General features: G+C 39.5%; 1 protein-coding gene across 3 annotated transcripts in view; it reads left to right on the top strand.

Annotated features, from left to right (window-relative positions):
• The window catches only part of LOC136871866 (E3 ubiquitin-protein ligase RNF123), a 320579-nt gene that overhangs the window by 40729 nt on the left and 253302 nt on the right, over positions 1-26548 (top strand). For all 3 annotated transcript variants that reach the window (XM_067145510.2, XM_067145511.2, XM_067145509.2), the window contains exon 6: positions 6382-6625. In XM_067145510.2, coding sequence (XP_067001611.2) covers positions 6382-6625 — 244 coding nt within the window. The remainder of the gene's footprint in view (positions 1-6381; positions 6626-26548) is intronic.

Below are 26548 nucleotides of genomic sequence, written 5' to 3'. Positions count from 1 at the left end.
GCATTAGCTTTACTCCACCTTGATTCAATTTCATTTACTCTACAGCCATTCTGGGAGAACACACATCCTAAATACTTGAAATTATCTACCTGTTCCAACAGTGTATTCCCAATCTGACATATAGTTCTCTTGGATTTCTTCCCTTCTGACATCAATTTAGTCATGGAAAAGCTTATTTTCATACCATACTCATTGCACCTATTTTCAAGTTCCAAGATATTAGACTACAAGCTTTCGGCAGAATCTACCGTTAAGACAAAGTTGTCATCATATGCCAGACTGCATACATTTCCACCTAACTGGAATCCCACCTTGTCACTTTATACCTTTCAGCAGATGATCTAAGAAAACCATGAACAACAAAGATGAACAGTTACAGCCTTGTCTAACCACTGTAAGTACTTTGAACCTAGAACTCCTTCTACCATCAATTCTCACAGCAGCCCAATTGTCAACATAAACGCCTTTGATTAATTTTAATAATCTACCCTTAATCCCATAGTTCCCCAATACGGCAAACATATTTTCCCTCGTACTCTGTCATATGCTTTCTCTAGATCTACTAAACATAACTGTCTATTCCTCTTGTAGCATTTTTCAATTACCTGACACATACTGAAAATCTGATCCTGACAGCCCCTCTTCAGTCTGTGAAACCACACTGCTTTTCATCCAACTTTCTCTTAACCACTGATCACACCCTCCCTTCCAGGATGCCAGTGAACACTTTGCTTGATATACTGATCAGTGAGATACCACGATAGTTGTTGCAATTCTTCCTCCTTCCTTGCTTGTAGATAGGTGCAGTTATTGCTTTTGTCCAATCAGAAGGTATCTTACTAACATTCAACGATAATTTTATCACTCTATGAAGCCTTTTCATCCCTGCCTTCCCATTATATTTCACCATTTAAGGTCTAATTTCATCTATTCCTGCTGCTTTATGATAATGGAGTTCATTTACCATCCATTCCACTTCATCAAGTGTAATTGTCACCATCATCATTGCCCTTCTTCCCATGAGTTTGGTTATTTGCAACATCACTGAGAAATTTCTTTTTACATTGAGAATATTTCAGAATATTCCTTCCTCCTGTCCAGTGATTCCCTGGGATCTATTATGAGTTCACCTGAATTACCCAAGACACTATTCATGTGCTTTTTCTCTTCCTTCCTAAGGTCAATCAGTCACTACTGATCTGCATTTAGGGCAGTCGCCCAGGTGGCTGATTCCCTATCGGTTGTTTTCCTAGCCTTTTCTTAAATGATTGCAAAGAAATTGGAAATTTATTGAACATCTCCCTTGGTAAGTTATTCTAATCCCTAACTCCCCTTCCTATAAACAAATATTTACCCCAATTTGTCCTCTTGAATTCCAACTTTATCTTCATATTGTGATCTTTTCTACTTTTAAAGACACCACTCAAACTTATTCATCTACTGATGTCATTCCACACCATCTCTCCACTGATAGCATGCGTCTGCTAATGCTATTCCACGCCATGTCTCCATTGACAGCCTGGAACAAACCGCTTATTATTTGTTTGATATAGATGTTGATTCCCATAGGGAGTCTGAAATATTTGTTCCGAATGAGTAAATTTATAATACCAATATAAATGGTCTGTTATTGGACATTATAAATTTTCCAGCTAACTCATTCCTGGTTCCCAGCGTTTCGCCCCCGTGTGCTAGGTTGGGCTCATCAGTTGGTACCTAGCACACCTACCAATACGCATGGCTGGTGCATACTGTGGAGGCCACAGGGATCAATTTTTGGTAATGAGACAAAGTCTCAAGTTCATTGACACTGCCGGTGGCTCCAAGTAGCCTACGCAGTGGTCTCTACAGTATGCATTAACCATGCGTCTTGGTTGGTGTGCTAGGTACCAACTGATGAGCCCAACCTAGCACATGGGGGCGAAACGCTGGCAACCAGGAATGAGTTAGCTGAAAAATGTATAATGTCCGATAATGGACCATTTATATTGGTATTATTTATTTATTATATCTGAAGCTATCTCTTTTCAGTTTTGACAGTTAATTTATGACTTCTGCTTGCTGAAACTAATCTTGTATAAATACGTTTATAAACAATGTGAAAAAGGAACAATTTAAATAAAAATTATTATAAGTTACAAATTTCATATTTTTAAGGATTTAAACCAAAATTAACATAAATGTTTATACTTACTTAATCCGGTCCTCTTGTACCATGAGGTGTCGAGGATACGAGAGATCTTCATCTACTCCTATCTCCAGTAATGGCAATGGCCTCTCGTACAGAGAGTCCCCTCTCCTGCAGGGCTTCTCTAATCCCCTCCTCCCATGTTTTCCATGGTCTTCCTCAAGCCTTCCTTCCTTCCTTCCTTCCTTCCTTCCACTTTCACCTCCCTCATTAACCTCGGCAAGCGGTCTGTCGACATTCGGTGGACATGGCCAAACCATCTCAATTGATATTCTTGGATGGTTTTCTCGAGTGGCTGTATTACTGATCCTGTCTCTCCTGGTTTTGTCCTCTACTTTCCAGAGGTACCTCATCTCTGCCGCCTGGATTCTGCTCTTGGTTCTTTCTGTTAGCACCCAGGATTCGCAGCCATAGGTCAATGTGGTAATAAAGGTAGATTTGTAAACGGCTAATTTTGTGCCCTTTGAGATCTCCTTCTTGTTGAGGAAGTTTGTTCGGATGGCATTAAATAAGCGCCCTGCTGTTCCTATTCTTTCTGTTATTTCCTCCTCCATCTTGCCGTCTGAGCTGATGATTGAGCCAAGATACTTGAACTTGGTGACTTGCTCTAATGGTTTACTATCGACCATTATACAGTGTCTCTCCTCATTACTGCTGATAACCATAGTCTTTGTCTTGTCCACATTCACCTCCATACCTTTTTCCTTAAGCTCTTCCACCCATACATTGATGTTGTGTTGCAGGTTTTGTTCGCTGGAGGCAACAACAATCAGGTCATCAGTAAATGCTAGGTCAGAAGATCGTACTGGCCGCACGAGATAATTTCCGACCATCAATTTCTTGATTCTCTCATGACACAGCTTCATAATTTGGTCGAGGTATACGATGAAAAGAAGAGGGCTAAGACTGCAGCCTTGTCAGACTCCTTGTCTCGTAGTGAACTCTGCTGACCTCACATTTCCTGTCCGCACGTAATTCCGACAGTTCTTATACAGACTCATGATTGAACTGCAAAGTGACTTGCTAACTCCATACTCCATTAGGACTTTCCAGAGTTTGGACCTCGGGACTCTGTCAAATGCCTGTTTCAGGTCAATAAAGGCAACATGAAGGGTCTTCTTCTCCAGTAGCTCTGCACTGACCATCCTAACAGTAAATATGAGATCTTGCATGCTTCTATTTGGGCAGAAGCCACACTGGGCTTCTTCAAGTTCAGCCTCTACCCCCTTTCTTAATCTAGTCTCCAGGATCTTTGAGAAGACCTTCCCAGGCACTGATAACAAGGATATGCCACGATGATAACTGCACTCTCGATTGTCTCCTTTCTTAAAGATGGGGATGATGCCTGCTACCTCCCAATCTCTAGGTACCTTTTTTGTTCTCGAAGCCTCCACCATAATCTTGAGTAAAAAGTTTTCTGCTTTCTTTCCCAAGTCCTTAATAATTTCTGGGGCGATTCCATCATGTGCTTGGTCCTTCCCATTCTTGAGTTGTTTAATAGCCAACTGCATTTCATTTATCCTAAAGTCCTCTCCTTCTTGTTCTCCTTCTCTCCCCGTGTCCTCTTTTTCCTCACTTGACCATGGGCTGTCTTCATTCTCATTTCCGTTCAGTAATTCATTAAAATATTCTTTCCATCTCTCCATTATTTCTTTCTCTTCTGTTGAGATTTTCCCTTCCTTATCTTTTATAAACTTTAGAGGGCATTGTTTCTCCGTTCTCATGTTTTTCAGTGCTCTATAGAACAGCTTCTGCTTCTCTTTGTAATTTTTCTCCATTCTTTGTCCAAATTCTTCCCAAGACTGTCTTTTTGCTGTTTTCACTAGGTCTTTAACCTTTCTTCTTTGTTCCTTATACATCTCATGGTCCTCAGCATCCTTGCTTCTTAAGTATTTTTTCCATATTTCCTTTTTCTTTCTTACTTCTTCCTTGATATCATCATTCCACCAGCTTGTTCTTTTCTTGTACTCCCCCACCTTTGTTGTTCCACATACTTTACTTGCCACTTCTAATATTATCTTCTTGAACATGTTCCACTTTTCCTCCAGGTCCATTTCCTCGATCTTCTCCTCTATCCTCTGACACTCCTCCTCCACTTCCTGTGTGAACTGCTCCTTTACCTCCCTGTTCTCTCTTAACTTGTACACCTTAATCTTTTCTTGCTTCTTGTTCTTAGGTTGTTTCCTCTTTACCTTTGCTGTTGGTTCCATTGTTGTTATCAAGAGAAAATGGTCACTTCCTATTTCGTAGCCCCGGTATACTCAACAATCTGTCACCTTCTGGAGGTGATCTCTCTTCACTAACACATAATCTATGATGAAGCGCTCATCTCGGCTGGGTTCCTCCCTTGTGTACATATGTATCATCTTATGCGGGAACATGGTGTTCACTGCTATGAGATTATTGGCAACGCAAAAATCAACAATCCTCTCACCATTGTTGTTAACCACGTGCTCACCATGCCGGCCAAGAGCTCCGCCACTTCCCTCTGCCTGGTTTCCGACTCTGCTGTTGAGATTTCTTAATACAATGATTCCCCCTCGAGTGTCATTCACCACATTCTGGAGCTCTTCGTGAAACCTATCCTTCTCCTCCTTTCTTACATCGTAATTCACTCCGTAAACCACAATAAACGTAATCAGCTCTGTCTCAGGATCTAATCGTATGCTGACCGTTAGAATTCTGTCCGTGTGGAATTTCCATTCTTGAATCTCGCTTCTGAAGTTCTTGTGGATCAGTAGTGCTACTCCTGATTTGGTCCTTAGTCTGATGCTAACTCCACTATAAATGAGTATATGATCGTTCACCATTGTATCCACCCCTTGACCTTTCCTTTTTGTCTCTGTCAGTGCCAGCACTACAAGTCTTGCTCTCCTGAATTCTGCCACTAGTTCATTCTCCTTACCAGCTAATCCTCTTATAGGGGCCGATGACCTTCGATGTTAGGCCCCTTTAAACAACAAGCATCATCATCATCATCATCAATCCTCTTATATTCCATGTTCCAAATCTCATAATCCTTTTTCCTCGCCATGTTGCCATCAGGTTCAGCAGTCCGGTGTATCTCTCATTTTGACTTTTCATGGAAGTTATTTCAAGCATGTGAGATATGGGCCCACAGTGCCTATAGGGCAGCGAGGGGGCTGCCTTCTTTTGGCTTCTGCCCCTGCCATGCTGCGACTTCAGGACTGATGGTGTTCTCATTCCCTATTCCCTGAGACAAAGATTTTCTTCCTTCAGGACCTACAGCTGAAGGTCTGTCATTTAGTCTGGCCCCTCACCCTCCACCTTACCGGCAAGGGTGACCCTGCCAGGAGCTGAAGCTCCCGCTGGCATTGCTCTTGGGATCACTGAGGCATGCAAGCCTCCCCACCACGTCAAGGTACCAGACCATCGGGGAGGACATAAATGTTTATACATTTCTAAATAACTTTTAGTGTGATTTGATAGAATCTGATGATGATCTTTCAGGAACAAAACATGCCATTCTGTAAGATGCAAAATCGTTCTGAACCATATACATATTGTGTTCTTCTCCAGCTGTACCAGGCCAGAAATCATTCCATTGGGTTAGTTACCTTTCTGTCTTACAATACATTTTTAATGACTTGAGAGCTGTATATTTGACCCAAGACTATGACGTGAATTGCACCCCATACTTTTCTATTGGGTGGATGTTCATAACTATTTTACCAATTCAGTATATTCCTCTCTATTCTCACAAAAATTCCAGGACTAATGTAAGCTGTGCAAGTTCTTTTTTGTTGAAAAGAATATGATTATTTTTTATGAAGAATGTGTGTGCATGCGTGCTTTTTGTGGTTGGATGCCTTTCCTGATGCCAACCTCAGTTGAAGATCTAATAAAGATGAAATATATGATGATGAATTAAATTAAGAAAGTGGAAGGCATCAACTGTGGCCTATGAATAGGAACTGTCTCAGCATTTACCTGGAAGTGAAAAAGGGGAAGCCGCAGAAAACCATCCTCAGGATAGCCGATAATTGGGTTCAAACACACTTGTCTCCCGAATGCAGAGCTTGGGTAAATAGCAGTAGCGTATTGACACACGTAACCACTCCACTTTTTTGTTTTTCATAAAAAATGTATTTTAAAAGATGAGGAATGAATTCTTAATGATTGTAGTGTTATTTGTTTACTAGCATACTTATTTTGTTCTTGTTCCAAATCAGGAATGGAAGGTCAATGGGAGAAGCATTTGATCACATTCAGTTGGGTCCTGGAATGGCTTACTTTCCTGCTGTGAGCTTAGCTTTCACTGAAAATTTAGTCGCAAACTTTGGCTCTACTCCACTTCGCTATCCTGTACCTGGATTTTTGCCAATTCAGGATGCACCGTACCATGATCTTGCTAAAGCTCAACAGCTATGTAACTGGTTTACTCAACTGTTGGCATTGTTCGATGCTCACAATGAGGTAGGTATGTGGATTCCTTATATCTTGACATTTACAGTAGTTGGACTTGCATAGCCTTGTGTCATTCTGCCACTTTTCTCTGGATTACTGTTTTGTATTGTCTGAGGGATGATTAGGCTTCAGAAATTAACATTAAGAATATATTGTTCGACTTTATGGTTAATAGCTCTTTTTTTTTAAATAATATGTAAGAGTTTTGTTACCGGTTGGTTCAATCCTTTTGATATGTTATAGATACACACATTACGCACCATTTGCACCAATCAGTTCTTAAATTGTCCGCTATTAACTATCACACTGAATTGGGGTCTCTTTGACCAGTCATCTATTCCAGAAAGATACCGTATTTCACGGCATAATCGTCGCACTTTTTATACCAAAATTTTCGAAAAAAATTGTAGGGTGCGACCATTATACGATGAATATTTAATACCAGTATTTGTATTACTCAAAAAATGTATTTATAACTAAATTGTATTTGATACAAATTTAAGATGCATGTAATACTCGCGTTTATACATCAAAATAATTAAAATAGTCTAAAACAAAATTAATATTTTTTCGCAACAATTCGGCGAACGTTTTTCCAACCTAAAAATAAAAATGAACGTATTAAGTTAATTTATCATTAATTTGAGTATTAAAGTTAAAATATTACACTTGCAAAAAATTATCGCTTTGTTGTGAAATGCGGACTTACCGGTACGCAATTTATTCCAAATCTTCGGTGTCGCTATCGCAGGTTTCGCTATCTGATGCGCCGTCCTCGCCTCTGTTAATACCAGTATCAGATTCTTCGTCTCCCTGCCACACTGCGTCATCTTCGGAACCGTCTAGTGCATTCGAAATCCCAGTCCTTTTGAAGCTCTTGGAGACTAGTTCAGGTGGTATAAGATCCCAACTCTTCTTCACCCACGAGCATAACAAGTCCAAGGGTGGACGCCTGATATTTCCGGCGGGCGTCAATTGCTGATCGCCGCTCATCATCCACTCGTTGTAAAATCGGCGTAAGTGGTCTTTAAAGGGTTTATTAACACATATGTCTAGTGGCTGCAAAGCAGATGTTAGGCCACCAGGAATGACTATCTGTCGTGTCTTATTTGTAGTGAGAATTTGCTTCACTTCGTTCACGAGGTGACCTCGCAAACTATCTAAAACAAGCAGAGCTGGTTGTTTTAGTAGTGCACCAGGTCTTCTATTCCACACAGTTTTAACCCAGTCCAGCATGAGTTCTACGTCCATCCAACCCTTTGGTTGCACTCGTACATGAATTCCACGGGGAAACTGTATATTCTTAGGCGGCATATGATGTAAGGCGGCAACTTTCTCCCGTCAGCTGTAATGGCTAGCATTGCCGTGCATCGCAACTTCTCACTACCGCTGGTTTTCATTAATACACTCCGTGATCCTTTTAGCGCAATAGTGCTGTTGCGAGGCATATCAAAAAAGATTGGATTCTGATCGGCATTACCAATTTGAGAAAGCAAGTACGAAGTTTCCTTGCGCAAACGTATGACAAATCGGTGAAAATTTACAATCTTGTCCGTGTAATCAGCAGGCAACTTTTGGCTTAGTGTTGTTCTCCTTCGCACTGACAGATTGTGTCGTCGCATGAACCCCTTAATCCACCCACGAGTCGCCTTAAACTGAGTTACCGGTATGTTGTGTTTGCGCGCTACCTCCTGTCTCTTAATTTGTAACATTTCATATGATACACTGCAGCCATTGTTACGTATTTCACTGACGTACCTAAACACTTCTTCGTCAATTATAGGAAACTTCCCTGTTTTAGGACCTCTAAACGCGCGTCTAGAAGGGTTTGTGCTTTTTAGCTTGTTTTTTACTTTCCGCCAGTCACGCACCAACTTTTCACTCACAGAAAATTTTCTTTCTGCAGCTCTGTTCCCATGCTGTTCAGCGAAGGCAATTACGCTTAGCTTGAAGCCCGCAGAATAGTTTCTATATTTACCCATAATCGCTTATAAATGCTTCACACGTTAATGTTTTGCGATATAAATGACTTTCCGTAATTGTTCACTATTAAAACAAATTATTTCTGCAAACACCCAAAACACAAATTAAAAACTTAAATTCTCACGCACACATGTCTACAGTAATCACGTAAATCTGAAACAAATAAATGCATCTGTGATCTGTCCATTCCAGAGCAGCCAATACTGTTAGGCAGCAAGGAAGCATGCAACAATTTATCAATTTAGCTCGTTGGTTGCGACACACTACTACGCTTGCGCAAAGCTCGCAAACCGGAGCTCTAGCTAGCGCGGTGTAGATCTACTGTATAGTTGACTGTATTCCGAGACGTCAGTAACAAACATTAATTTTTTTCAATTTCTTTTAAACATACGGTAATTAGGTTAATATTTCTTCCCAGTTATTGATGATTTTACATTACATTACTGACGAGTTTATAAAATAAAACTTTAATAGCATTGGATAATAATTATCTTGACTGCTTGGATAAAAGTTTTCATCCCATGCCCGGACACTTATGACGTAGTAGTAAGATAAGAGTCTAGCGATGACAACTGAGACATCGTAAATAATTCGGCTGAATAATTCCGTGGAAATCTGCGTTATCGTCTTGGATTTCACTTCGTGCGCAATAACACAGGAGCCGGCCCCATGGTGTAGGGGTAGCGTGCTTGCCTCTTACACGGAGGCCTCGGGTTCAATTCACGGTCGGGTCAGGGAATTTTACCTGTATCTGAGGGCTGGTTTGAGGTCCATTCAACCTACCTAGCCGGTATTTCCTGGCGACGTTGCCGATAAGCGATAACTTACAGCCTTACGTATTTCAAATGGGAACTCATAATATGTAGGTGGTGAATAAATAGTACACTGTCTCGCGACCACGTTGTCAAACTGCCGATAGCCTACCGGTAAGCATAATATGTAGGTAGTGAATAAATAGTACACTGTCTCGCGACCACGTTGTCAAACTGCCGATAGCCTACCGGTAAGCCATGCGTCGTACATATACCGGTATTATTTATTTATACGTTGTGCAACATGTTGCAAACATGACTGTGTTGCCAAATTGCCCATAAACCATACACGTATTTAAATTGCGCATTCATGTGCAACTTACGTTGCAGTTCCATTTACCTTTTAACCAGATTAGTGAACAAAATTTGGACGTGCGACGATTATGTAATTAAAGGTTTAAAGTCCGATTTTTGTATTGAAAATAAAGGATGCGACGATTACGCGGTGGCGACGATTATGCCGTGAAATACGGTAGTATCACCAATGAGAAAATCTTAACCATTGAAGAGAGTTTTAACTACCAGAATGATATGGTATATGCAGGAAGTTCTCTTGTGAGAGAGTTTCTGAAGGTCCAGAGGAGCGACTACCTCTCCTTAGTCATGGTTTGATGTGGGGGGTGCTATGAGGGCCACACCAGGTTTCGTTTTTTTTTTTTTTTTTTTTTTAAAGGCATAAAAGCAAGTGATATTTGCTGAGTTAGGCTGTTCTAAAATCTAATTATATCGACTGTTTTCTCGACTTACTTGACCTTCTTCCTGACATTCTTGTGACCAGAGATGTTGAAATTTTAGATTGTCTTTTGTTGTTTGTTTCAAACCAAGACTCCATGGCCTACCAAGCAACTGCTGCTCAACCCGAAGGCCTGAAGTTACAAGATGTTGTGTAGTTGGCATGACGAATCCTCTTGCTGTTATTCTTGGTTTCCTAGACCAAGACCACTATCTCACTGTCAGATAATTTGTCAATTTTAATCACGTAGGCTGAGTGGACCTCAAACCAGACCTCAGTTCCAGGTAAAAATCTCTGACCTGGCTGCAGTTGATTGGTTCAAGTGTTTTAAAATGTTGTATATTGTGGTCTGAGGTCTTTCTTTGTCTGTTTCAAGAGGAAGAGAGAGTTTTCCCAGCTTTCTCTATGGTATGGCTTTTCTGAACTTCTTTTTTTTTTTCTATGGACCTCTTTCGATGGTAGTCTAAACTTACATTCTAATTTTTTGATTGATAAATATTTGTCTGATTACCTTCTCAATATGATCATCACAGTATCTTAAGATTTTCTTTCCTTGACATGGTTCTTTCTAACAAAGAGTCCACCGAGCTCGATAGCTGCAGTCGCTTAAGTGCGGCCAGTATCCAGTAATCAGGAGATAGTGGGTTCGAGCCCCACTGTCGGCAGCCCTGAAGATGGTTTTCCGTGGTTTCCCATTTTCACACCAGGCAAATGCTGGGGCTGTACCTTAATTAAGGCCACGGCCGCTCCCTTCCACTTCCTAGACCTTTCCTATCCCATCGTCGCCGTAAGACCTATCTGTGCCGGTGCGACATAAAGCAACTAGCAAAAAAAACCCAAAGAGTCTCAAAATGCAGACAGTTTTAACATGGCTTGAATATTAGCCCATTCTTCTTCAACATCAGTACTTGGTGTTGATTCAACTATGACTGCAAGTATCCTCTGATATAACCATATTATATATTATATTTGTCTGTACATTGCTCAGAATTTGAAAAGAATGGTATTTCTGTATCGATCATGTCCACAGTAACAAGAAAATGCATTTTTTACTTTTCCGTAATTTCTGTCTGTCTGTCTGTATGTATGTATGTACACGCATCACGAGAAAACAGCTGAAGAGAATTTAATGAAAATCGGAATTTAAAGTCGGGTGATGAACTGCTACAATCTAGGCTATAAATTATTTTAATTACGCTGAGTGAAATGGTAGTTTAGGGGAAGGGCCTAAAATTTAATTCTCAAATATTTATGTTATGAATGGTCGTGTCTTAATGAAAATCGGTAGACAAAGATGGAAAATAAGTCGCTACATTATAGGCTATACATGCTGAGAAAAATGGTAGTTTAGGGGAAGGCCTAAAATTTAATTGTCAAATATTTATTGTATTCGTGGTCGTGTCTTCACGAAAATTGGTATGCAAAGTCGGGGAATAAGTCGCTATAATCTAGGCTATCAATAATGTAATTCACACTGAGTGAAATGGTAGTTTAGGGGAAGGCCTGAAATGTACCGAGGTTTTTTAAATTTGCTTGACGTTGCAACGACACAGGTAGGTCTTACGGCGACGATGGGATAGGAAATGAATAGTGGTGTGAAGGAAGCGGCATTGGCTTTAGGGTACAGCCTGGTGTGACTGGTGTGAAAATGGGAAACCACGGAATACCATCTTCAGGGTTGCCGGCAGTGGGGTTGGAATCCACTATCTCCCGGATGCAAGCTCACAGCTGCGCACCCCTAACCACACGGGCAACTCGCCTGGTCGTACCAACTGTAACAGCCTGCCTGTATATTGGCGGGAAGTAGCTGGGGAGTAAGATAACTTTCTTCTTAAGCATGCCATTCCTCTGGTTCATACATTTTCTGATATATCCGGTACGTAACACACTGGTTCATAATAGTATTCGAGCTATTCAATCCCTACTCTGAGGCACTGATTGGAATGAGTTGTGTGCATATTTAACGGAGCAATGACAGAGGAGTGTTCACGGCAGTCTGCGACCTGGTTATTCCAGCTCTGGAACTTTGGACTGTTAGATAGGCACCGTAGTACTGTTCGTTGAAAGTGAGAAAGTGTGCGGTTTTCATTTGATATGATAACATTGCTTTCAATCTCTACTTTCCTACTGACGTTTTTGTATTGACCTATGTTGAATTCAGTTAGGAAAACCACCAAGTCAGTCTTTCTGAGAATCCTGTAGCGAAGCACGGGTACATCAGCTAGTTAGTAAATAATTATCAGATTCTCTTTCTGGGCCTCTAAAGACTCTGGTATCTGGAACCATCCCAAAAGTTTTCTATTGCAAATTACGAGTATATACAGTAGTCAGTTATGGGTCTCTGACCACGTGCTTCCCAAGTAATCTTATGACTATCGTTATGTTGAGTATAGATGCCTTATTGGCTGCCCCTGACATGGAGAACAGACACTGCATGGTGGTTTCCAGAGTCATTTAGTTCACTTAGTTCACCACCCCACCTAGGGGAGCTCATTGTCCGTTGGCTTCCTTAGGAGGTCAGGTTATTTACTGTTGCTCAGCGCTCAGTGTTAGCAGTTTAGCAGCTGGGTTCCAAACCAGCAAACACTCCTTTCACATTCCGGACTTGGGACCGGACAATGGTGGAGTTGGAATTTTATTATTTTACTAGATGATACAAATATCAGGATCACCTAAAATACATTTTTTAAAGTATAGCAATTGAAAGAGGTTGGGAACATCTGCAGCTTAAGTCCCACTGCCAACAAAGCCAACTCTAATGTATTTCATTTCTAACTTGGCTGTGTTGTGAATGGAGGAAATGCATGCGTCGGTGACATTGATCAGTATATTTAGGAAAATTGGTATGGGAGATTAAGATTTGAGAATCATCAGCAACTTGTATTGCATCAAACTGCTTCTGTATGCATGCAAGGAGAAGAGATAGATGAGATCATGATACAGCGAGGAGCCCGTCAAGAGTGTGTTCTGTCATCACTGTTATTCAGTATCCATTCACAAATAATTTTCTAGGAGGCAGTGGAGGATTATAACACAGACATCATTATTAATGGTGAATGCCTAAACAGTATTCGATATGCAGATGATACATTAGTGTTTGCCAATAGTCTGGTGAGCTTGCTGATACTTCTTTGGTTTTACAGTTCATTGTAAACCTTGGCCTCTTTAACAATCGTTTGGCTTCTTCCAATTTCTGTAGCTCATTTCCTAAAGAGCTACAATGACTCCCTCCCTCCCTCCCTCCCTCCCTCCCTCCCTCCCTCCCTCCGTCCGTCCACCTTGCCCTCTCTGTCCCCCTTGATTTCCATTCAATGTCTTTTTAGGTACTTCCATATCACTCATTCATGCTACGTGTCCAGCCCACCTCTATTTGGCTGTTTTCACTATTCCTTTTATACTCTAGATGGATCTTTATAAATGGTGTACAATTTATGATTGTACCTTCTCGTTCATGTTCCTCTTTCACAGATTGGGCCAATTATTCTTCAAAGTATCTTTCTTTTGAAGGCATCCAGCATTCCAGTATCTTTTGCTATTAATGGCCAAGTTTTCAAGGCATATGTAATCACAGGTCTGATAAGTGTTTTATAGATGGTTAATTTGGTGGTATGAGTCAAGAATCTTGAGGAGAGAAGTCTTGTTAGAGCAAAATAGGCTCTGTTAGTTGCTATTAATCTCTGTTTAATTTTATAGGATGTATCATTTGAGTAGGTGACTGTCGATCACAAATATTTAAAACTGCTCAACTCTCAAAGGTGTAATTGCCCACTGTTACTGAGGCTGGCATGTTGTCTTTGCATGCTTTCCCAGCAGCCAATATATTTTTCTGCTGGTTGATGTTAAGTCTCATTTTCCTACTAGTCTGTTCAAGGGCAATGAATGTCTCTTCCATTGCCTTTCGAGTTCTTACCACTATATTTATATCATCAGCATACGAAGTATCCACACTGATTTATAGAATAATTTTCCCCTATTCAGTAGGTTTACATCTCTCATCACCTTCTCCAAGGCAACATTAAAAAGGAGACATGCCAGTGCATCCTCCTGCCAAACCCCATTTTGAATATCTAATGTCTCAGACATTATTCCTTTCATTCTTATACTGCTTCATGTCTCACTCGCCATTCTCACCAGCCTTACCAATTTTCCAGGAATTCCCGTTTCAATCATAGCATTATACAATGCTCGCTGTCTGTACTATGATATGCTCTTTTGTAATCAGTGAAATGATGCATGCCAATCTCAAATTTGATTGTCTTCTTTAAAATTTGCCTTAAGTTGAAGATTTCATCTGAAGTTGACTTTCCTGGGATAAATCCGCATTGATATAACCCAGTCTCTCTCTGAACAATTCAAGGAAGGCGCTAATATAGTACGTTGGGGAATACTTTGTATTCCATGTTAAGTAATATAACTCCTCTATAGCTATCACACTAAAGCTGATATATTTTCCTATATATAGGACATATAATTCCTTCTTCCCATTGTTGGGGCATTTTCTCCTCATCCCATAACTGTTTCCATTGCCTTGTTGTTCTTCAATTTCATCATGGCAGTTCTCATTTCTTCTAGAGTTAGTGGAGCTATCAGTCATTTTCTCTCTGGACATCTATTGCACCGCTTGGTATCATTCTGAAATTGAGGAGTTCATCAAAATGTCGCTGCCATCTTTCACATATCTCTTTCCCCTCACAGTTTTCCCTGTTTCACCCTTTATCAGGCTAGTTTTGCCACAAAAGGGTTTCCAAGCAGAATTTACCTCTCTACAGAATTTCCTCATCTCATTCTGATTCCTCAGAAACTCCATTTCTTCGATATTTGCCTTCATCCACTCTCTCTCTCTCCTATGATTGATCTTCTTTTCAGTCGTTCATTTATTTTCATAGACTTCCATCATTCTTCTTGTACAATTTGATTGTAACTTCCTTCTGTATGCATTGTTCTTCTTTTCTGTTGCTAATTCACACTCAGTGTTAAACCATGGAGATCTTGTATATCTTGCTTCAGTTCCCAGCATTTCATTACCTGAGTTTCCACTGCATTTTTAATCATTTCTCATTGATATCCAATGTTGAATGAATTAATGAATACTGATCTGCATTTAGGGCAGTCGCCTAGGTGGCAGATTCCCTATCTGTTGCTTTCCTAGCCTTTTCCTAAATGATTGCAAAGAAATTGGAAATTTATTGAACGTCTCCCTTGGTAAGTTATTCCTATCCCTAACTCCCCTTCCTATAAATGAATATTTGCCCCAGTTTGTCCTCTTGAATTCCAACTTTATCTTCATATTGTGATCTTTCCTACTTTTATAAACGCCATTCAGACTTATTCGTCTACTAATGTCACTACACGCCATCTCTCCGCTGACAGCTCGGAACATACCACTTACACGTTATAATTCTCATGTTTGGTCCTATTGAAATGTACGTAAATACAAAGTATGTTACAAGTGTTATTATTTTTTATATCCACCTATTCAATACAAAGAGATCTTTTCAGAAATTAAATATTATTGTAAAATGTTAAGGGACATGTTTCGCCCATGTTAAGGGCATCATCAGCTTCAACTCAAACCTGTATGGTGAAAAATCAGGATCCTGATTGCTCTTACAAGTCATAAAAAGATGATATCATTGTAGGTGTCTGTCCAAACATACAAATTGTTAGAATGTCCTTGGCTAAAATTGCAGTATCAAGCTGCATGTCAAAAGTTCACACGATTATACTTTCTGGAGCGTTGAAAAACTTGTTGGGGTAGAGTAATAAACAGCTCAGTCTTTATAATGAAACAGAAATGTGCCTCCTTGAATACTCCTGTTAGAGGATCAGAAAAAGCAAAGCTGATAAACTGTCACAGATGCCAATTTCGTATGTTGTAAAAAGACAACAGCCTTGTTAAGTGGCTGTTCAGCTGCCTTTAGTCTATTTAACTGGCTGAAGGCGTGAAAGTCGAATACGTTATGATAACGGTCTTCCTTAAGTAATTGTGGGAGTAAGGAAAAAGCATACGGTTGTCTATAGATATATTTATCTTGTTTGAAGGAGCGAAAGTCGAAGGTTTTTCGACGCTGATAGTCTGTAACAAGAGGAGAGTGAATGCTTAGGAAGGTATTTTTGAAGAGAATGTGGGTTTAAAAAATAAAACATGGAAAATGTATAAAACGCTTACCCTTTCGTCTGTAAAGATGTAAATTAGTTATGGAAAAGTTAGTTGAAGAAAAACGTTATGTGTAGGTTCATTTATTACTTTGACTGTTATGCAGTTGCTATGGTAGCGTTGAATGCCTGACACTTGTGCTTCTAGTATTGTATCGATGTCAGATTGACGGAGGAGGGTGAGGTGGAGGGGAGGGGGTAGGCGGAGCATTAAGTTCATGTGTTATTGGTTGTGAGAGATTTGCATGTTCGGACAGGGAGGGAGTCGTGTTGGGTTGCGGGAGAATTGTGGGGGCGGACATGAAGGGAGTCATGTTAGTTAAAGTAGTGGAGGTTCTAGAAGATGTTAACTTAAGATTTTTAAGAATGTAGTTATGTTTTGAATTTAGAGTTTGCAATAATTTGGGTAAACTTTCGTATAATGGATTCTTGACTTCAATTAAATCACTGAGGTTTAGATTATTGTTGTAGTTTTGGTCCAAAAAACTTGAAACCATCTATATATTTTTAACAATTGTAACATACTTTGTATTTACATACCACTTAGTCGAACAGCTCTTCTTCTTTCTCTCAATTCTTCCCAACCCAAACTTTGCAACATTTTTGTAACGCTACTCTTTCGTCGGAAATTACCCAGAACAAATCGAGCTGCTTTTCTTTGGTTTTTTTCCAGTTCTTGAATCAGGTAATTCTGCTGAGGGTCCCATACACGGGAACCATACTCTAGTTGGGGTCTTACCAGAGACTTATATACCCTCTCCTTTACATCCTTACTACAACCCCTAAACACCCTCATAACCATGTCCAGAGATCTGTACCCTTTATTTACAATCCCATTTATGTGATTACCCCAGTGAAGATCTTTCCGTATATTAAAACCCAGATACCTACAATGATCCCCAAAAGGAACTTTCACCCCATCAACACAGTAATTAAAACTGAGAGGACTTTTCCTATTTGTGAAACTCACAACCTGACTTTTAACCCCGTTTATCAACATACCATTGCCTGCTGTCCATCTCACAACATTTTCGAGGTCACGTGCAGTTGCTCACAATCTTGTAACTTGTTTATCACTCTATAGAGAATAACATCATCCGCAAAGAGCCTTACCTCCGATTCCACTCCTTTACTCATATCATTTATATATATAAGAAAATATAAAGGTCCGATAACACTGCCCTGAGGAACTCCCCTCTCAACTATTACAGGGTCGGACAAAACTTCACCTACTCTAACTCTCTGAGATCTATTTTCTAGAAATATAGCAACCCATTCAGTCACTCTTTTGTCTAGGCCAATTGCACTCATTTTTGCCAGTAGTCTCCCATGATCCACCCCATCAAATGCTTTAGACAGGTCAATCGAGATACAGTCCATTTGACCTCCAGAATCCAAGATATCTGCTATATCTTGCTGGAATCCTACAAGTTGAGCTTCAGTGGAATAATCTTTCCTAAAACCGAATTGCCTTCTATCGAACCAGTTATTAATTTCACAAACATGTCTAATATAATCAGAAAGAATGCCTTCCCAAAGCTTACATACAATGCATGTCAAACTTACTGGCCTGTAATTTTCAGCTTTATGTCTATCACCCTTTCCTTTATACACAGGGGCTACTATAGCAACTCTCCATTCATCTGGTATAGTTCCTCCGACCAAACAATAATCAAATAAGTACTTCAGATATGGTACTATATCCCAACCCATTGTATATCCCCAGAAATCTTATCAATTCCAGCTGCTTTTCTAGTTTTCAACTTTTGTATCCTACTGTAAATGTCATTGTTATCATATGTAAATTTTATTACTTCTTTGGCCTTAGTCTCCTCCTCTATCTCGACATTATCCTTGTAACCAACAATCTTTACATACTGCTGACTGAATACTTCTGCCTTTTGAAGATCCTCGCATACACACTCCCCCTGTTCGTTAATTATTCCTGGAATGTCCTTCTTGGAACCTGTTTCTGCCTTAAAATACCTATACATACCCTTCCATTTTTCACTAAAATTTGTATGACTGCCAATTATGCTTGCCATCATGTTATCCTTAGCTGCCTTCTTTGCTAGATTCAATTTTCTAGTAAGTTCCTTCAATTTCTCCTTACTTCCACAGCCATTTCTAACTTTATTTCTTTCCAGTCTGCACCTTCTTCTTAGTCTCTTTATTTCTCTATTATAATAAGGTGGGTCTCTACCATTCCTTACCATGCTTAAAGGTACAAACCTGCTTTCGCATTCCTCAACAACTTCTTTAAACCCATCCCAGAGTCTGTTTACATTTTTATTTACCGTTTTCCACCGATCATAGTTACTTTTTAGAAACTGCCTCATGCCTGCTTTATCAGCCATATGGTACTGCCTAATAGTCCTACTTTTAAGACCTTCCCTTCTATTGCATTTATTTTTAACTACCACAAAAACAGCTTCATGATCACTAATACCATCTATTACTTCAGTTTCCTTATAGAACTCATCTGGTTTTATCAGCATCACATCCAGGATATTTTTCCCTCTGGTTGGTTCCATCACTTTCTGAATCAGCTGTCCTTCCCATATTAACTTATTTGCCATTTGTTGGTCATGCTTCCTGTCGTTTGCATTTCCTTCCCAATTGACATCTGGCAAATTCAGATCTCCCGCTACAATCACATTTCTTTCCATGTCGTTTCCCACATAGCTGACTATCCTATCAAATAATTCCGAATCCACGTCAGTGCTACCCTTTCCCGATCTGTACCCTCCAAATATATCAAGTTGCCTATTATCTTTAGAAATGAGCCTTACACCTAGAATTTCATGTGTCTCATCTTTAACTTTTTCGTAGCTTACAAATTCTTCTTTCACCAGAATGAACACTCCCCCTTCCACCATTCCTATCCTATCTCTACGATGCACACTCCAGTGCCGTGAGAAAATTTCTGCATCCATTATATCATTTCTCAGCCATGATTCAACTCCTATTACAATATCTGGTAAATATATATCTATTAAATTACTTAATTTTATTCCTTTCTTTACAATACTTCTACAGTTCAACACTAACAATTTTATGTCATCCCTACTTGATTTCCAGTTCCCTGTTCCCTTATCACCGCTCCCTAAGCCATCCCGTTTCCCTGAATGTACCTCTCTATTACCCTTCCAAACAAATTTCCTAACTTATACGTACCACTGCGGTTAAAATGAAGGCCATCTGAACGCAGATCCCTATCTCCTACCCACCCATTAGGATCTAGAAATTTCACTCCCAGTTTCCCACATACCCAGTCCATAGTTGCATTTAAATCCCCAATCACCCTCCAGTCAGTATCCCTCCTACACAGTATTCCACTAACAACAATCTCCGCTTTCTTAAACTTCACCCGTGCTGCATTCACCAGATCCCACACTTCTCCAACTATGTTGGTACTTATATCAGCTTGCCTTACGTTGTTTGTACCAACGTGAAACACTACCATCTTCTCCTTCCCCTCCTCCCTCTCTTCTACTTTCCTCAACATCTGCCTCAACCTAATTCCTGGATAACATTCTACCCTGGTTCCTTTTCCTCCACACACTTTCCCCACGTGTCTAACGATGGAATCCCCCATGACCAGAGCTTCAACCCTCCCCACCTCATCTGATCCCCTCCTCTCCTGGTCAGCCCTATCTTCTCTCCCTGCTGCAGAAGCTACTTCCTCCTCCCTTTTCTCCTTCCCATGATCCTGTTCCACCTGTCTTTTCCTGTCCTCTACTCTACATTTCCCTTTCCTACCTTTTCCCTTCCTGCTACTTCCGCACATCTCACCAACAGTTCCCTGTCCCTCATCTTCCCTCTGTTGTTCAACCTGGAGTGACTCGTACCGATTTCGCACAGACACCTGTCCTGAATTCTGATCCTGAATAGAGCCCTTAGCCTGCAATCTCCTTCCCCTTAGAACATTAGACCAGCTGTCTTCTACAACTTCTCCCTTTCCTTCCTCTCCCTCTTGTACACCTACTGTAACCTGTACATTGTTTGAGGGAGTCCTATCTTCCTTCCTGTCTTCTGTGAGAATACTAAGTATCTCCCTCAAACTTTCCAACTCCTCCCTCATACCCCTCAATGCCTCTCCACACCCACAGTTCGTACACTCGCGCTCCTTAGCCATTCTTTACGGAAAAAATGTAATTAAAAATTAAATAACTTATTTGCAAAAAATAAATGAACGGAGGGATATATTGTCTGGGATAGTACTCAAAGATCACACAATAAGGTAATTAATATACGACTACACTACAATACTACTTAGTCGTGCTCTATTTTTTATCCTACAACCCCTAACAGGATAAAAACTGCTGTTAATTACTGAATATCGAAAGTAATACACAAGAACTACATAATTCCACACTGCAATTAAGCCTATCCTAATTGCAACAACAGTATTTTAGTACGAGTTTCTATGGATACATGTACTACACCAGTATTACACAAATATTTTACAATAATAAAATAAGCACACTAAATTCTAATAGGATATTAGTCGTATACTACTGTACAGTACACTACAGTAATTTTTAAACTACTTTCAGACGTATCCTAATTACAATACCGGTACCGTATATCACTACTAAGCAGAAACAGAAATGAAATTTGCAAGAACTACTGTACTCGAAGATTACCAACGAAGCTAAATGCTTAGACAAATTATTATTAGTATTACAGTCTAATACACACGAAAGATAACACACGAATATAGCAGGCAAGATACGGCACTATCTAAATGTACTGTATCTATTCTACAATGTATCTACACTGAGTTTATTTAAATGCTTAAGTAGCGAAAGGATTGCCGTACACGAAGAAAAACACGAATATAACTGGCTAGATACTATCTATTATACTTCTCCGGTATTTCGTATAGATATTCGTTCAAACTCTCACGAAGGTAATAATTTACTACATTAAAAAACACGATACGCCTGTAAACTTCCATTTAAAAAGAAGTTAAAGAGATTACACGGTAATAGTTAACAGTCGTTGTATTGTTATTGATTGTCGCTCCTCATATTCAAATATTGTATTGTTGGCTACAGTCGTGAACAAAGGGTGTAGTGTAGTCAAGTAAATATAAATAAAAATCAGCTGACCTTGTATTCCATTCATTTGTACTTCTGAGTAGGTAGTTAGTATCCGTAATTTATATTTCGCTCCCTCGATCTTTCAGTATTTATGAGCGGTTAGCTAATAATAATATTCATATATCCTAGTAATTGCAGTTCAAGTCCCTGGAGTAGTAGTAGTAGTTTTGATAGAAATATTTGAGAAATTATTGTAGACAACCTCGTATTTTTCAGCAGGCCTAATTAAGGACACTTTTTTTTTCTCCGTCCCGTGGAGTAGGGAAAATAATAGTACCAGTAATCCACCAGCTGTAATAATCACATAACCACATTTCGGTAGAATTGTAGTGAAGATAAGGTATAATATATTAGATTGTATCTTGCCAGTTATGTTCGTGTTTTTCTTCGTGTACGGCAAGCCTTTTGATACTTAAGCATTTAACCAAACGCAGTGTAGTGTAGTGTAGATACATTGTAGTATAGATACAGTACAGTTAGATAGTGCCGTATCTTGCCTGCTATATTGGTGTGTTATCTTTCGTGTGTATCTATTAGACCGTAATACTAATAATAATTTGTCTAAGCATTTAGCTTCGTTGGTAATCTTTGAGTACAGTAGTTCTTGCAAATTTCATTTCTGTTGTGCTTAGTAGTGACATACGGTACGGTACCGGTATCGTAATTAGGATACGTCTGAAAGTAGTTTAAATATGACTGTAGTGTACTGTACAGTAGTATACGAGTAATATCCTATTAGAATTGAGTGTGCTTATTTTATTATTGTAAAATATTTGTGTAGTACTGGTATAGTAGAGGTATCCGTAGAAACTCTTACTAAAATACTGTTGTTGTAATTAGGATAGGCTTAATTGCAGTTTGGAATTGTGTAGTTCTTGTGTATTACTTTCGATATTCAGTAATTAACAGCAGTTTTTATCCTGTTAGGGGTTGTAGAATATAAAAAAAATAGAGCACGACTAAGTAGTATTGTAGTGTAGTCGTATATTAATTACCTTATTGTTGTGTACTATCCCAGACAATATATCCCTTCATTCATTTATTTATTTTGCAAATAAGTTATTTTATTATTTAATTTTTTTTCCCCGTGAAGAATGGCTAAGGAGCGCGAGTGTACTTATTGTGGGTGTGGTGAGGCATTGAGGGGTATGTGGGAGGAGTTGGAAAGTTTGAGGGAGATAATTAGTATTCTCACAGAAGACAGGAAGGAAGATAGGACTCCCTCAAACAATGTACAGGTTACAGTAGGTGTACAAGAGGGAGGGGAAGGAAAGGGAGGAGTTGTAGAAGACAGCTGGTCTAATGTTCTAAGGGGAAGGAGATTGCAGGCTAAGGGCTCTATTCAGGATCAGAATTCAGGACAGGTGTCTGTGCGAAATCGGTACGAGTCACTCCAGGTTGAACAACAGAGGGAAGCTGAGGGACAGGGAACTGTTGCTGAGATGCGTGGAAGTAGGAGGAAGGGAAAAGGTAGGAAAGGGAAATGTAGAGTAGAGGATAGGAAAAGACAGGTGGAACAGGATCATGGGAAGGAGAAAAGGGAGGAGGAAGTAGCTTCTGCAGCAGTGAGAGAAGATAGGGCTGACCAGGAGAGGAGGGGATCAGATGAGGTGGGGAGGGTTGAAGCTCTGGTCATGGGGGATTCCATCGTTAGACACGTGGGGAAAGTGTGTGGAGGAAAAGGAACCAGGGTAGAATGTTATCCAGGAATTAGGTTGAGGCAGATGTTGAGGAAAGTAGAAGAGAGGGAGGAGGGGAAGGAGAAGGTGGTAGTGTTTCACGTTGGTACCAACAACGTAAGGCAAGCTGATATAAGTACCAACATAGTTGGAGATGTGTGGGATCTGGTGAATGCAGCACGGTTGGAGTTTAAGAAAGCGGAGATTGTTATTAGTGGAATACTGTGTAGGAGGGATACTGACTGGAGGGTGATTGGGGATTTAAATGCAACTATGGAGTGGGTATGTGGGAAACTGGGAGTGAAATTTCTAGATCCTAATGGGTGGGTAGAAGATAGGGATCTGCGCTCAGATGGCCTTCATTTAAACTGCAGTGTTACCTATAAGTTAGGAAATTTGTCTGGAAGGGTAATAGGGAGGTACATTCAGGGAAACGGGATGGTCTAGGGAGCGGTGATAAGGGAGCAGGGAACTGGAAATCAAGTAGGGATGACATAAAATTGTTAGTGTTGAACTGTAGAAGTATTGTAAAGAAAGGAATAAAATTAAGTAATTTAATAGATATATATTTACCAAATATTGTAATAGGAGTTGAATCATGGCTGAGAAATGATATAATGGATGCAGAAATTTTCTCACGGCACTGGAGTGTGTATCGTAGGGATAGGATAGGAATGGTGGGAGGGGGAGTGTTCATTCTGGTGAAAGAAGAATTTGTAAGCTGCAAAAAAGTTAAAGATGAGACACATGAAATTCTAGGTGTAAGGCTTATTTCTAAAGATAATAGACAACTTGATATATTTGGAGTGTACAAATCGGGAAAGGGTAGCACTGACGCGGATTCGGAATTATTTGACAGGATAGTCGGCTATGTGGGAAACGACATGGAAAGAAATGTGATTGTAGCGGGAGATCTGAATTTGCCAGATGTCAATTGGGAAGGAAATGCGAACGACAGGAAGCATGACCAACAAATGGCAAATAAGTTAATATAGGAAGGACAGCTGATTCAGAAAGTGATGGAACCAACCAGAGGGAAAAATATCCTGGATGTGGTGCTGATAAAACCAGATGAGCTCTATAGGGAAACTGAAGTAATAGATGGTATTAGTGATCATGAAGCTGTTTTTGTGGTAGTTAAAAATAAATGTGATAGAAAGGAAGGTCTTAAAAGTAGGACTGTTAGGCAATACCATATGGCTGATAAAGCAGGCATGAGGCAGTTTCTAAAAAGTAACTATGATCGGTGGAAAATGGTAAATAAAAATGTAAACAGACTCTGGGATGGGTTTAAAGAAATTGTTGAGGAATGCGAAAACAGGTTTGTACCTTTAAGGGTGGTAAGGAATGGTTAAGACCCACCTTATTATAATAGAGAAATAAAGAGACTAAGAAGGAGGTGCAAACTGGAAAGAAATAGAGTTAGAAATGGCTGTGGAAGTAAGGAGAAATTGAAGGAACTTACTAGAAAATTGAATCTAGCAAAGAAGGCAGCTAAGGATAACATGATGGCAAGCATAATTGGCAGTCATACAAATTTTAGTGAAAAATGGAAGTGTATGTATAGGTATGTATAGGTATCTTAAGGCGGAAACTGGTTCCAAGAAGGACATTCCAGGAAATTAATGAACAAGGGGAGTGTGTATGTGAAGATCTTCAAAAGGCAGAAGTATTCAGTCAGCAGTATGTAAAGATTGTTGGTTTCAGGGATGCTGTCGAGATAGAGGAGGAGACTAAGGCCAAAGAAGTAATAAAATTTACATATGATAACAATGACATTTACAATATGATACAAAAGTTGAAAACTAGAAAAGCGGCTGGAATTGATCAGATTTCTGGGGATATACTAAAGACAATGGGTTGGGATATAGTACCATATCTGAAGTACCTATTTGATTATTGTTTGGTCGGAGGAACTATACCAGATGAATGGAGAGTTGCTATAGTAGCCCCTGTGTATAAAGGAAAGGGTGATAGACATAAAGCTGAAAATTACAGGCCAGTAAGTTTGACATGCATTGTATGTAAGCTTTGGGAAGGCATTCTTTCTGATTATATTAGACATGTTTGTGAAATTAATAACTGGTTCGATAGAAGGCAATTCGGTTTTAGGAAAGATTATTCCACTGAAGCTCAACTTGTAGGATTCCAGCAAGATATAGCAGATATCTTGGATTCTGGAGGTCAAATGGACTGTATCTCGATTGACCTGTCTAAAGCATTTGATGGGGTGGATCATGGGAGACTACTGGCAAAAATGAGTGCAATTGGCCTAGACAAAAGAGTGACTGAATGGGTTGCTATATTTCTAGAAAATAGATCTCAGAGAGTTAGAGTAGGTGAAGTTTTGTCCGACCCTGTAATAGTTGAGAGGGGAGTTCCTCAGGGCTGTGTTATCGGACCTTTATATTTTCTTATATATATAAATGATATGAGTAAAGGAGTGGAATCGGAGGTAAGGCTTTTTGCGGATGATGTTATTCTCTATAGTGTGATAAATAAGTTACAAGATTGTGAGCAACTGCAACGTGACGTTGAAAATGTTGTGAGATGGACAGCAGGCAATGTTATGTTGATAAACGGGGTTAAAAGTCAGGTTGTGAGTTTCACAAATAGGAAAAGTCCTCTCAGTTTTAATTACTGCATTGATGGGGTGAAAGTTCCTTTTGGGGATCATTGTAAGTATCTAGGTGTTAATATAAGGGAAGATCTTCATTGGGGTAATCACATAAATGGGATGGTAAATAAAGGGTACCATCTCTGGACATGGTTATGAGGGTGTTTAGGGGTTGTAGTAAGGATGTAAAGGAGAGGGCATATAAGTCTCTGGTAAGACCCCAACTAGAGTATGGTTCCAGTGTATGGGACCCTCACCAGGATTGCCTGATTCAAGAACTGGATAAAATCCAAAGAAACGCAGCTCGATTTGTTCTGAGTGATTTCTGACAAAAGAGTAGCGTTACAAAAATGTTGCAATGTTTGGGTTGGGAAGAATTGAGGGAAAAAGAGCTGCTCGACTAAGTGGTATGTGATATACTAACAATTTGTTGGTTATTTTGATCCACCTTTTCAATACAAATTACAGTTTGTGTTGCTAAGTTGTAATGTTACAACACTAATTTACCGAGACATGTTTCGCTTTTATTCACAAGCATCATCAGCCTATACTATTGTCTCAAGGTTTGTCATTTTGGGTTGTTACAGATTTCATTACATTGAATGTAAATCTGATTTCAGTGATAACAATATTTAAAACAAGAATAATATACACATTAAAAATTATGATAATATGATTTGAAATGTTAAAATGGATTAACTCTTAATTCTAAAACACATTGACGTCCAAAACACAGTTTTTAATTTGGCCAAAAATTGTTTGCAATGTTAAAATAAAATTGATTCAACTATAATTTGGCATTGAAATTTGAGTCATAAATATAAATATAAATATAAATATTGGA

Source organism: Anabrus simplex, chromosome 4 (genome assembly GCF_040414725.1).
Source record: "Anabrus simplex isolate iqAnaSimp1 chromosome 4, ASM4041472v1, whole genome shotgun sequence".
NCBI classification, from domain to species: domain Eukaryota; kingdom Metazoa; phylum Arthropoda; class Insecta; order Orthoptera; family Tettigoniidae; genus Anabrus; species Anabrus simplex.
The sequence above is the reverse complement of the archived record's forward strand: the minus strand, read 5'-3'. Positions and strand labels throughout refer to the sequence as shown.